General features: G+C 44.3%; 1 protein-coding gene across 1 annotated transcript in view; it reads right to left on the bottom strand.

The window, feature by feature from the left end:
• The window catches only part of LOC311133052 (trafficking protein particle complex subunit 9-like), a 307997-nt gene that overhangs the window by 117957 nt on the left and 175401 nt on the right, over window positions 1-14639 (bottom strand). Inside the window, exon 21 of the mRNA XM_084166478.1 lies at window positions 1685-1795. Coding sequence (XP_084022604.1) covers window positions 1685-1795 — 111 coding nt within the window. The remainder of the gene's footprint in view (window positions 1-1684; window positions 1796-14639) is intronic.

Here is a 14639-nt window from a genome sequence, read left to right as displayed (position 1 = left end):
AATATCCATGAGTGAGATGTCAATAACGGACCTAACTACCATGGTTAGGTAAACAAGACAGCGTTGACCCGTCGGCACTAATCCATTCTTAGCCATTAGTCTAATTAGCCCAACTACAGGCTATTAGAACCCTGTTTAACGCACCTGAAGACAGAGGATACACTACAGGCTATATGTAGGTTATGTATGTCACATGATACTTACAACATGGGTTTGATCACAGTATACGCCTTCCTAATATTGAGTCCCCCCCTTTTGTCCTCAGAACAGCCTCAATTAGTCCGGGCATGGACTCTACAAGGTGCCGAAAGCGTTCCACAGGGATGCTGGCCCATGTTGACTCCAATGCTTACCGCAGTTGTGTCAAGTTGGCTGGATGTGCTTTGGGTTGTGGACCATTATTGATACTCACGGGAAACTGTTGAGTGTGAAAAACCCAGCAGCGTTACAGTTCTTGACACAAACTGGTGCGCCTGGCACCTACTACCATACCCCATTGAAAGGCACTTAAATATTTTGTCTTGCTCATTCACCCTCTGAATGGTACACATACAAAATCCATGTCTCAATTGTCTCAGAGCTTAAAAATCCTTATTTAACCTGTCTCCTCCCCTTCATCTACACTGATTGAAGTGGATTTAACAAGTGACATCAGTAAGGGATCATAGCCTTCACCTGAATTCACCTGGTCAGTGTGTCATGGAAAAAGCAGGTGTTCCTAATGTTTTGTACACTCAGTGTATATTGTTCACTCATATGACTCTGACTGGTTGGATTTGAGTTTGTGTTCATATACAGTGCATTTGGAAAGTATTCAGACCCCTTCCCCTTTTCCACATTTAGTTACGTTACAGCCTCATTCTAAAATCGATTAAATATGTATTTAAGGGTACAAAAAAATGTCTGCAGCATTGAAGGTCCCCGAGAACACAGTGGCCTCCATCATTCTTAAATGGAAGAAGTTTGGAACCACCAAGACTCTTCCTAGAGCTGGCCGCCCGGCCAAACTGAGCAATCGAGGAAGAAGGGCCTTGGTTAGGGAGGTGACCAAGAACCCGATGGTCACTGACAGAGCTCCAGAGTTCCTCTGTGATGATGGGAGAACCTTCCAGAAGGACAACCATCTTTGCAGCACTCCACCAATCAGGCTTTATGGTAGTGGCCAGACAGAAGACCCTCCTCAGTAAAAGGCACATGACAGCCCGCTTGGAGTTTGCAAAAGGCACCTAAAGACTCTCAGACCATGAGAAACAAGATTCTCTGGTCTGATGAAACCAAGATTGTCACGTCTGGTGAAGTCTTCATCCCTACGGTGAAGCATGGTGGTGGCAGCATCATGCTGTGGGGATGTTTTTCAGCGGTAGGGAGACTAGTCTTGATCGAGGGAGAATGATGAACGGAGCAAAGTACAGAGAGATTCGTCATTATGGGGTATTGTGTGTAGATTGATGAGGGGAAAAAAAACAATTTAATTAATTTTAGAATAAGGCTGTAACGTAACAAAATGTGGAAAAAGTCAAGGGGTCTGACTACTTTCCGAATGCGCTGTATGTTCATTCATTTATGTTCTCATGTTCATAAGAGAAACTTGGCCCACAATATGTGTACATTTAATACATGGAATATAATGGAATGGAATGTTATCCACTGGCTCCCTGTGAATGGGTAGGTTAAGGTCACATACCTCTGACACTCTGAGGCGTGCAGCACCAGGTCCTGGTTGTTCTTGGCGCTGACCGTCAGCTCATGTTCTGTTGAGTTGAACACGTCCAGCAGCAGGTGGCACTGACGGGTTCTGGAGAGAAACATAGAACCGGGTTAGAACCACACACAGACGGGTACTGGGGAAAGAGATAGAACTGGGTTAGAACCACACACAGACACACATAGGGAGAGAGAGAGAGAGCAGATGTTTTTAACTTGAAATAATACAGCATCAAGTGTGTAATTGTGAGCGAGTGTCATGCCTACTCTCTTCAAATTGGAAAGAGAAATAGAACCAGTCAGAACTCAAACAAGCCTGTACAGTAGCTACCGTACACAGACACAGAACACTAGAAAACCCTGTTTGCTAACCTAAGACCTACACAAGATGGAAAAATCATTATTATATTGATATTATGTTGATTAATAATTTACTGATATACCCAATTTGAACGGTCAGTTCAGTGTTCACTTAGCAACACCAAGGGTATCTTTGAGCTCTGACTGTGAGGAGAATGTAGAGTTCAGAGCCCGAAACGGACACAAATAGTTGGCTGCCTTGAATAATTTATGCATATCTTAGATCTTTAGAAGCCCAGTCAGTCAGTCTCCCAGCTGGATACTTGTTGAAACGGTTAACTTTTAAAACATTTCTACCTCTGGTACAGATCCAACATCTGCAATGTGCAAGTTGCAACATTATAAACTTTGCCAAAATGAGTTCCCTGATAGTTTTCGCTATTAAGCTACTGCTGTGGTGACCGTTTCCACAGCCCTGTTCTACTGTATGGCGCTGTCTCCTGATTGGCTAAGCTGCTGTGTCGGTGCTTCCTGATTGATGGTCCAGCTAAACGGTGGGGAGGATAAATCAGCTGTCTGGAGAGGAGAGGAGAAACAAATAGATAGAGACAGGCTGGAGAGGAGAGGAGAAACAGACAGATAGAGACAGGCTGGAGAGGAGAAACAGACAGATAGAGACAGGCTGGAGAGGAGAGGAGAAACAGATAGAGACAGGCTGGAGAGGAGAGGAGAAACAGATAGATAGAGTCAGGCTGGAGAGGAGAGGAGAAACAGATAGATAGAGACAGGCTGGAGAGGAGAAACAGATAGAGACAGGCTGGAGAGGAGAGGAGAAACAGACAGATAGAGACAGGCTGGAGAGGAGAAACAGATAGACAGGCTGGAGAGGAGAGGAGAAACAGACAGATAGAGACAGGCTGGAGAGGAGAGGAGAAACAGATAGATAGAGACAGGCTGGAGAGGAGAGGAGAAACAGACAGATAGAGACAGGCTGGAGAGGAGAGGAGAAACAGACAGATAGAGACAGGCTGGAGAGGAGAAACAGATAGATAGAGACAGGCTGGAGAGGAGAGGAGAAACAGACAGATAGAGACAGGCTGGAGAGGAGAGGAGAAACAGACAGATAGAGACAGGCTGGAGAGGGGAGGAGAAACAGACAGATAGAGACAGGCTGGAGAGGAGAGGAGAAACAGATAGATAGAGACAGGCTGGAGAGGAGAAACAGACAGATAGAGACAGGCTGGAGAGGAGAGGAGAAACAGATAGATAGAGACAGGCTGGAGAGGAGAGGAGAAACAGACAGATAGAGACAGGCTGGAGAGGAGAAAAAGATAGAGACAGGCTGGAGAGGAGAAACAAATAGAGACAGGCTGGAGAGGAGAGGAGAACAGATAGATAGAGACAGGCTGGAGAGGAGAAACATAGATAGAGACAGGCTGGAGAGGAGAAACAAATAGAGACAGGCTGGAGAGGAGAGGAGAACAGATAGATAGAGACAGGCTGGAGAGGAGAGGAGAACAGATAGATAGAGACAGGCTGGAGAGGAGAAACAGACAGATAGAGACAGGCTGGAGAGGAGAAACAGACAGATAGACAGGCTGGAGAGGAGAAACAGATAGATAGAGACAGGCTGGAGAGGAGAAACAGACAGATAGAGACAGGCTGGAGAGGAGAGGAGAAACAGATAGATAGAGTCAGGCTGGAGAGGAGAGGAGAAACAGATAGATAGAGACAGGCTGGAGAGGAGAAACAGATAGAGACAGGCTGGAGAGGAGAGGAGAAACAGACAGATAGAGACAGGCTGGAGAGGAGAAACAGATAGACAGGCTGGAGAGGAGAGGAGAAACAGACAGATAGAGACAGGCTGGAGAGGAGAGGAGAAACAGATAGATAGAGACAGGCTGGAGAGGAGAGGAGAAACAGACAGATAGAGACAGGCTGGAGAGGAGAGGAGAAACAGACAGATAGAGACAGGCTGGAGAGGAGAAACAGATAGATAGAGACAGGCTGGAGAGGAGAGGAGAAACAGACAGATAGAGACAGGCTGGAGAGGAGAGGAGAAACAGACAGATAGAGACAGGCTGGAGAGGAGAGGAGAAACAGACAGATAGAGACAGGCTGGAGAGGAGAGGAGAAACAGATAGATAGAGACAGGCTGGAGAGGAGAAACAGACAGATAGAGACAGGCTGGAGAGGAGAGGAGAAACAGATAGATAGAGACAGGCTGGAGAGGAGAGGAGAAACAGACAGATAGAGACAGGCTGGAGAGGAGAAAAAGATAGAGACAGGCTGGAGAGGAGAAACAAATAGAGACAGGCTGGAGAGGAGAGGAGAACAGATAGATAGAGACAGGCTGGAGAGGAGAAACATAGATAGAGACAGGCTGGAGAGGAGAAACAAATAGAGACAGGCTGGAGAGGAGAGGAGAACAGATAGATAGAGACAGGCTGGAGAGGAGAGGAGAACAGATAGATAGAGACAGGCTGGAGAGGAGAAACAGACAGATAGAGACAGGCTGGAGAGGAGAAACAGACAGATAGACAGGCTGGAGAGGAGAAACAGATAGATAGAGACAGGCTGGAGAGGAGAAACAGACAGATAGAGACAGGCTGGAGAGGAGAGGAGAAACAGATAGATAGAGACAGGCTGGAGAGGAGAGGAGAAACAGACAGATAGAGACAGGCTGGAGAGGAGAAACAGATCGATAGAGACAGGCTGGAGAGGAGAGGAGAAACAGATAGATAGAGACAGGCTGGAGAGGAGAGGAGAAACAGATAGAGACAGGCTGGAGAGGAGAGGAGAAACAGATAGATAGAGACAGGCTGGAGAGGAGAGGAGAAACAGATAGATAGAGACAGGCTGGAGAGGAGAGGAGAAACAGACAGATAGAGACAGGCTGGAGAGGAGAGGAGAAACAGATAGACAGGCTGGAGAGGAGAAGAGAAACAGACAGATAGAGACAGGCTGGAGAGGAGAGGAGAAACAGACAGATAGAGACAGGCTGGAGAGGAGAAACAGACAGATAGAGACAGGCTGGAGAGGAGAAACAGACAGATAGAGACAGGCTGGAGAGGAGAGGAGAAACAGATAGATAGAGACAGGCTGGAGAGGAGAAACAGACATATAGAGACAGGCTGGAGAGGAGAGGAGAAACAGATAGACAGGCTGGAGAGGAGAGGAGAAACAGACAGATAGAGACAGGCTGGAGAGGAGAAACAGATAGATAGAGACAGGCTGGAGAGGAGAGGAGAAACAGACAGATAGAGACAGGCTGGAGAGGAGAAGAGAAACAGACAGATAGAGACAGGCTGGAGAGGAGAAACAGACAGATAGAGACAGGCTGGAGAGGAGAGGAGAAACAGACAGATAGAGACAGGCTGGAGAGGAGAGGAGAAACAGACAGATAGAGACAGGCTGGAGAGGAGAGGAGAAACAGACAGATAGAGACAGGCTGGAGAGGAGAGGAGAAACAGACAGATAGAGACAGGCTGGAGAGGAGAAACAGATAGATAGAGACAGGCTGGAGAGGAGAAACAGACAGATAGAGACAGGCTGGAGAGGAGAGGAGAAACAGACAGATAGAGACAGGCTGGAGAGGAGAGGAGAAACAGACAGATAGAGACAGGCTGGAGAGGAGAGGAGAAACAGATAGATAGAGACAGGCTGGAGAGGAGAAACAGACAGATAGAGACAGGCTGGAGAGGAGAGGAGAAACAGATAGATAGAGACAGGCTGGAGAGGAGAGGAGAAACAGACAGATAGAGACAGGCTGGAGAGGAGAAACAGATCGATAGAGACAGGCTGGAGAGGAGAGGAGAAACAGATAGATAGAGACAGGCTGGAGAGGAGAGGAGAAACAGATAGAGACAGGCTGGAGAGGAGAGGAGAAACAGATAGATAGAGACAGGCTGGAGAGGAGAGGAGAAACAGATAGATAGAGACAGGCTGGAGAGGAGAGGAGAAACAGACAGATAGAGACAGGCTGGAGAGGAGAGGAGAAACAGATAGACAGGCTGGAGAGGAGAAGAGAAACAGACAGATAGAGACAGGCTGGAGAGGAGAGGAGAAACAGACAGATAGAGACAGGCTGGAGAGGAGAAACAGACAGATAGAGACAGGCTGGAGAGGAGAAACAGACAGATAGAGACAGGCTGGAGAGGAGAGGAGAAACAGATAGATAGAGACAGGCTGGAGAGGAGAAACAGACATATAGAGACAGGCTGGAGAGGAGAGGAGAAACAGATAGACAGGCTGGAGAGGAGAGGAGAAACAGACAGATAGAGACAGGCTGGAGAGGAGAAACAGATAGATAGAGACAGGCTGGAGAGGAGAGGAGAAACAGACAGATAGAGACAGGCTGGAGAGGAGAAGAGAAACAGACAGATAGAGACAGGCTGGAGAGGAGAAACAGACAGATAGAGACAGGCTGGAGAGGAGAGGAGAAACAGACAGATAGAGACAGGCTGGAGAGGAGAGGAGAAACAGACAGATAGAGACAGGCTGGAGAGGAGAGGAGAAACAGACAGATAGAGACAGGCTGGAGAGGAGAGGAGAAACAGACAGATAGAGACAGGCTGGAGAGGAGAAACAGATAGATAGAGACAGGCTGGAGAGGAGAAACAGACAGATAGAGACAGGCTGGAGAGGAGAGGAGAAACAGACAGATAGAGACAGGCTGGAGAGGAGAAACAGATAGATAGAGACAGGCTGGAGAGGAGAGGAGAAACAGACAGATAGAGACAGGCTGGAGAGGAGAGGAGAAACAGATAGATAGAGACAGGCTGGAGAGGAGAGGAGAAACAGATAGATAGAGACAGGCTGGAGAGGAGAGGAGAAACAGACAGATAGAGACAGGCTGGAGAGGAGAAACAAATAGAGACAGGCTGGAGAGGAGAGGAGAACAGATAGATAGAGACAGGCTGGAGAGGAGAGGAGAACAGATAGACAGGCTGGAGAGGAGAGGAGAGGAGAAACAGATAGACAGGCTGGAGAGGAGAAGAGAAACAGCCACCGACAGCAGCTAGGAAACTGGCACTGATGAAAGGACTAACACCTTTGATGTTGTGATGTTAGGACAGGACAGGAATGGACTAGTGCTCCTTAATGTGTTTTCTTTATGTAATGTGTGTGTGTGTGTGTGTGTGTGTTAGAATGTTCACACGCAAACACCCTCCACCCTCCCACCCTCCACAAACACCACCAGATAATGAATGTCACCCATTTCTGGACAGCGCTATCTCACGCTGACGAATGAGCCGTGAGATCAGCCATTCCCTGTTATTGATTGGTGGAGAGGCCCCCCATCCCGTCGGAGCAGAATAACTCACCAAACTTGGCAACCCATTCACCAAACCTGGCGGCCCATGGTAGCTCATCACTTCTCAGAGCCACCACTGACGGCCAAATGAGCTTTTAAACAGATAGACATGCAAATCATCTGACTGGCTGTGTCTCTGTCTGTCTGTACCTCCAAACACATCCACACCCTGCAAACCCTGAGAGTATGGATGAGACAACTTCTGCTACCGTCACTCCTTTAGCTAGCTTGTTGTTATTCAGATAGTCTCATCTGAAACAGCAACTACAGGTGGCCTAGCTAGCCTAGTACTGTGGGGGTTGGTGTCTAAGGTGTGGTAGTGGTCAAAATGGCTGCCATCATCACAGGATAGAACCATCATCACTGGGTAGAAGAAGAAGGGAGTGAGATAGAGGAGAAGCAGATCAATGGCTGGTCAATCCTCAGGATCCACGATCAATATGTTCTGATTCCACAGAGGCTCTTCTGGCACAATACGTGACAATGTGTCCTCAGCCCTCCTATACACTCCAACGTGAAATTAAATACGCTTAATTAGGTTTGGGCTGGTTGGATTTAGAGTGCTGCCAATGTGTTGCTATTTTTAGAGTGTGTTCCATGTCCTGGTAGCATGGAACATCTGTGCGTGTGTTTGTGCTCGTGTGTCTGACAGTATGGAACGTTATGTCAGATAACAGACCCCAGCTGCTGTATGCAGTACCGGTACGGTTCCAACAGGTTTCTATCATGAATGAATCATTGACTATTTCACACATAGGTAGGGAGTCACAAAGATACAGTCAGGTCCATAATTATTGGCACCATTAATAAAGATGACCAAAAAAAGACTGTATAAAATAAATAAAACAAATATATGCAACAAAAATAAAGAAAGGACAACTATATTATTTTATACTAATACAATTGCTCAGAGAAAGAGATTTTGTCCAATAAGTAATACAAAAAAATCTAAAAAAGATATGGGTCAAAATTATTGGCATCCCTGTTTTCAATACACCAGCACCCTCCCCCTTGCGAGGATAACGACACTGAGCCTTTTTCTAAAATGTTTTATGAGATTGGAGAACACATTGGGAAGGATCTTAGATTTGTCTTGATTTATTTAATACTTACATTTATTTTATTACAATGCCAAGAGTCTGCAACGCTGTAATCAAGGCAAAGGGTGGCTATTTGAACATCTAAATATATTTTGATTTGTTTAACACTTTTTTGGTTACTACATGATTCCATACGTATTATTTCATAGTTTTGATGTCTTCACTATTATTCTACAATGTAGAAAATAGCCCCCCCCCAAAAAAAATGACCTGACTGTGTTCTAAAACTTGACCGACAGCGTATATATACTGAAAAAATATATAAACGCAACATGGAACAATTTCAACAATTTTACTGAGTTACAGTTCATATAAGGAAATCAGTCGAATGAAATAAATTCCCTCAAAACTTGAGACATCTGTGGCATTGTGTTGTGTGACAAATCTGCACATTTTAGAGTGGCCTTTTATTGTCCCAAGCACAAGGTGCACCTTCGTAATGATCATGCTGTTTAATAATCTTCTTGATATGCCACACCTGTCAGGTGGATGGATTATCTTGGCAAAGAAGAAATGCTCACTAACAGGGATGTAAACAAATTTGCGCACAAACTTTGAGAGAGATAATCTTTTTGTGCGTATGGAACATTTCTGGGATCTTTTATTACATTTCACATTTTAGTCATTTAGCAGACGCTCTTATCCAGAGCGACTTACAGTTAGTGAGTGCATACATTTTTCATACTGGCCCCCCGTGGGAATCAAACCCACAACCCTGGCGTTGCAAGTGCCATGCTCTACCAACTGAGCTACACAGGAGGCTTTAATGTCAGCTCATTAAACATGGGACCAACACTTTACATGTTGCGTTTATATTTTTGTTCAGTATATAAATACACACTGAGTATACAAAACATTATGAAGACCTGCTCTTTCCATGACGTAGACTGACCAGGTGAATCTAGGTGAAAGCTATGATCCCTTATTGATGTCACCTTCAATCCACTTCAATCAGTATAATGAGTCGGACGAGAGGGATTTGCTCCAGACACCCGACAGGGCCCTCATCCCCGTCATTCGCAGTAGAAATAAAAGGAGATATCATGGATGGAGATCGGGGTGCTTGGTAAGGAACCGGCGACGAGTGGCTAATCTGCCTTTGCCATCGATAATATTGGCCAACTTACAATAGCTTGATAATAAAGTGGACGAACTACAGGCACGAATATCCTACCAACGGGACATTAAAAACTGTAATATCTTATGTTTCACCGAGTCGTGGCTGAACGATCACATGAATAACATACAGCTTGCGGGTTATACACTGTATCGACAGGATAGAACAGCAGCCTCTGGTAAGACAAGGGGTGGCGGTCCATGTATATTTGTAAACAACAGCTGGTGCACGATATCTAAGGAAGTCTTGAGGTTTTGCTCGCCTGAGGTAGAGTATCTCATGATTAGCTGTAGACCACACTATCTAACAAGAGAGTTTTCATCTATATTCTTCGTAGCTGTCTATTTACCTCCACAAACCGATGCTGGCACTAAGACCGCACTCAATGAACTGTATACGGCCATAAGCAAACAGGAAAACGCTCATCCAGAGGCGGCGCTCCTAGTGGCCGGGTACTTTAATGCCGGGAAAATTAAATCTGTTTTACCTAATTTCTACCAGCATGTTAAATGTGCAACCAGAGGGGGAAAAAAAGTAGACCACCTTTACTCAACACACAGAGACGTGTACAATGCGCTCCCTCGCCCTCCATTTGGAAAATCTGACCATAATTCTATTCTCCTGATTCCTGCTTACAAGCAAAAACTAAAGCAGGAAGCACCAGTGACTCGGTCAATAAAAAAGTGGTCAGATGAAGCAGATGCTAAGCTACAGGACTGTTTTGCTAGCACAGACTGCAATATGTTCCGGGATTCTTCAGATAGCATTGAGGAGTACACCACATCAGTCACTGGCTTCATCAATAAGTGCATTGATGACGTCGTCCCCACAGTGACTGTACCTTTAAACAGGTCAACATTACCAGGAAGTGTACTCCGAGCATGCGCTGAACAACTGGTAACTGTCTTCACTGACATTTTCAACCTCTCCCTGTCTGAGTCTGTAATACCAACATGTTTCAAGCAGACCACCATAGTCCCTGTGCCCAAGAACACTAAGGTAACCTGCCTAAATCACTACCGACCCGTAGAACTCACATCTATAGCCATGAAGTGCTTTGAAAGGCTGGTCATGGCTCACAACACCATTATCCCAGAAAACCTAGACCCACTACAATTTGCATATCGCCCCAACATATCCACAGATGCAATCTCTATTGCGCTCCACACTGCCCTTTCACACCTGGACAAAAGGAACACCTATGTGAGAATGCTATTCATTGACTACAGCTCAGCGGTCAACACCATAGTGCCCTCAAAGCATCACTAAGCTAAGGACCCTGGGACTAAACACCTCCCTCTGCAACTGGATCCTGGACTTCCTGACGGTCCGCCCCCAGGTGGTAAGGGTAGATAACAACACATCCGCCACGCTGATCCTCAACACGGGGGACCCTCAGGGGTGCGTGCTCAGTTCCCTCATGTACTCCCTGTTCACTCATGACTGCATGGCCAGGCACGACTCCAACACCATCATTAAGTTTGCCGATGACATAACAGTGGTAGGCCTGATCACCGACAATGACGAGACAGCCTATAGGGAGGAGGTCAGAGACCTGGCCGTGTGGTGCCAGGATAACAACCTCTCCCTCAACGTGATCAAGACAAAGGAGATGATTGTGGACTACAGGAAAAAGAAGAAGACCGAGCATGCACCCATTCTCACCGACGGGGCTGTAGTGGAGCAGGTTGAGAGTTTCAAGTTCCTTGGTTTCCACATCACCAACAAACTAACATGGTCCAAAACAGTTGTGAAGAGGGCACACCAAAACCTATTCCCCCTAAGGACACTGAAAAGATTTGGCATGGGTCCTCAGATCCTCAAAAGGTTCTACAATTGAACCATCGAGAGCATCCTGACTGGTTGCATCACTGCCTGGTATGGCAATGCTCAGCCTCCGACCGCAAGGCATTACAGAGGGTAGTGCGTACGGCCCAGTACATCACTGGGGCCAAGCTTCCTGCCATCCAGGACCTCTATACCAGGCGGTGTCAGAGGAAGGCCCTAAAAATTGTTAAAGACTCCAGCCACCCTAGTCATAGACTGTTCTCTCTGCTACCGCATGGCAAGCGGTACTGGAGCGCCAAGTCTAGGTCCAAGAGGCTTCTAAACAGCTTCTACCCTCAAGACATAAGACTCCTGAAAATCTAATGAAATGGCTACCCAGACTATTTAAATATGGGGAAAAATGCACCAAATTATTTTTTAATCTTCAACATAGGAATGCTACCAAAAACAATTTAATGGTTACAATTGACGGTTACAATTGACGGCGAAACCCATGATTCACCAAATGATAATTTGAAGGAGGAAACAAGGTTCTTTAAGCATATGTTTCGTTTTAGTCGCCTCCATCTCCTCTAACTGAAGTTCATTGTAGAGATTTTTTTTATTTTGATAATGTAAAATTAACAGCCAAACAGAAAGACTCATGTGAAGGTGAAATTACAAAGGAGGGAACTTCGGGATGCAATTAAAGACTTTAAGTCTGGGAAAACTCCAGGGTTGAATGGCATACCAGTCGAAGTATACCAAACCTTTTTTGATATACCAAGAGGACCACTATTAGCATGTTTTAACCACTCCTATGTAAATGGAAGATTATCTGACACTCAAGAAGAAGGTCTGATCTCATTATTACTGAAACAGGATACAAGTGGAAAATATAAAGATCCAGTCCATTTAAAAAATTGGAGGCCCCTTACACTTCAGTGTTGTGATGCAAAAATTCTAGCAAAATGTATAGCGCATAGAATTAAAATGGTATTGTCGGATATTATTCATTCTAATCAGACAGGTTTTTTTACAAGGAAGATACATTGGAGATAATATAAGGCAAGTATTGGAAACAATAGAACATTATGGAAAATCGGAGAAACCAGGCCTGCTATTCATAGCAGACTTCGAAAAGGCATTTGATAAAGTACGACTGGGGTTTATATATAAATGCCTGGAGCATTTCCATTTTGGAGAAACTCTTATAAAATGGGTCAAAATCATGTATAGTAACCCTAGGTGTAAAATAGTAAATAATGGCTATATCTCAGAAAGTTTTAAACTGTCAAGAGGAGTGAAACAAGGTTGTCCACTATCGGCATATCTATTTATTGCGGCCATCGAGATGTTAGCTATTAAAATCAGATCCAACAATAATATCAGGGGATTAGAAATCCAGGGCTTAAAAACAAAGGTGTCATTGTACGCTGATGATTCATGTTTTCTTTTAAATCCACAACTAGAATCCCTCCACAGCCTCATAGAGGATCTAGATACATTTTCTAACTCTCTGGATTACAACCAAATTATGACAAATGTACTATATTACGTATTGGATCAATAAAATATAAAAAATTTACATTGCCATGTAGTTTACCAATAAAATGGTCTGATGGTGATGTGGATATACTCGGAATACATATCCGAAAGGAAATAAATGATCTCACTTCAATAAATTATAATAGAAAGTTAGCAAAAATAGATAAGACCTTGCTACCATGGAAAGGTGGGTGCCTGTCAATTTGTGGAAAAATCACCCTGATTAACTCTTTAGTATTATCCCAGTTTACCTATTTGCCTACCCCTAGCGAACAGTTTTTTAAATTATATGAGAAAAAAATATTCCATTTTATTTGGAAGGATAAGCCAGACAAAGTTAAACGGGCCTATTTATATAATGAATATGAATTTGGAGGACATAAATTATTAAATATTAAAGCATTAGACCTATCACTAAAAGCTTCAGTCATACAAAAGTTATACTTAAATCCGAACTGTTTCTCTAGCAAGTTAGTAAAATTGTCTCACCCAATGTTCAAGAATGGCATTTTTCCCTTTATTCAGATTACAACCACTCACTTTCAGTTATTTGAAAAGGAAATAATCTCCCAGATATCACTATTTCTAAAACAAGCCATAGAAAGTTGGTTGCAATTTCAATTTAATCCTCCAGAAACGACAGAACAAATAATGCAACAAATATTGTGGTTAAACTCAAATATACTAATTGACAAAAAAACTTTTTTTTTTTGACAAAATGTTTCAAAGAGGTATAATCTTTGTAAATGATATCATCGGTAGGACTGGTGGAGTTATGTCGCACATGCAGCTAACAAAAACATATGGAAATGTCTGCTCTACCCAAAATTACAACCAAATAATTGCAGCCTTACTGCAAAAATGGAAGAGGAAAGTGGAAGGAGGAGAAAGTAAGGAACTTGTCTGTCGGCCTTGCATTAAAGAACATAATTGGTTAAGGAAAACTGTGATAAATAAAAAGGTATATCAGTTTCACTTAAGGACCAAAGGATTGACAGCCGTCCCATATACAGTGAGGGAAAAAAGTATTTGATCCCCTGCTGATTTTGTACGTTTGCCCACTGACAAAGAAATGATCAGTCTATAATTTTAATGGTAGGTTTATTTGAACAGTGAGAGACAGAATAACAACAAAAAAATCCAGAAAAACGCATGTCAAAAATGTTATAAATTGATTTGCATTTTAATGAGGGAAATAAGTATTTGACACCCTCTCAATCAGAAAAATGTATGGCTCCCAGGTGTCTTTTATACAGGTAACGAGCTGAGATTAGGAGCACACTCTTAAAGAGAGTGCTCCTAATCTCAGTTTGTTACGTGTATAAAAGACACCTGTCCACAGAAGCAATCAATCAATCAGATTCCAAACTCTCCACCATGGCCAAGACAAAAGAGCTCTCCAAGGATGTCAGGGACAAGATTGTAGACCTACACAAGGCTGGAATGGGCTACAAGACCATCGCCAAGCAGCTTGGTGAGAAGGTGACAACAGTTGGTGCAATTATTTGCAAATGGAAGAAACACAAAATAACTGTCAATCTCCCTCGGCCTGGGGCTCCATGCAAGATCTCACCTCGTGGAGTTGCAATGATCATGAGAACGGTGAGGAATCAGCCCAGAACTACAAGGGAGGATCTTGTCAATGATCTCAAGGCAGCTGGGACAATGGTCCAAACAAAAAAAACAATTGGTAACACACAACGCCGTGAAGGACTGAAATCCTGCAGCGCCCGCAAGGTCCCCCTGCTCAAGAAAGCACAAATACATGCCCATCTGAAGTTTGCCA

This window comes from Coregonus lavaretus (genome assembly GCF_964263955.1).
Source record: "Coregonus lavaretus genome assembly, chromosome: 7".
NCBI lineage: Eukaryota > Metazoa > Chordata > Actinopteri > Salmoniformes > Salmonidae > Coregonus > Coregonus lavaretus.
Note: the sequence above shows the minus strand (reverse complement) of the source record. Positions and strands in the feature narration are given on the sequence as shown.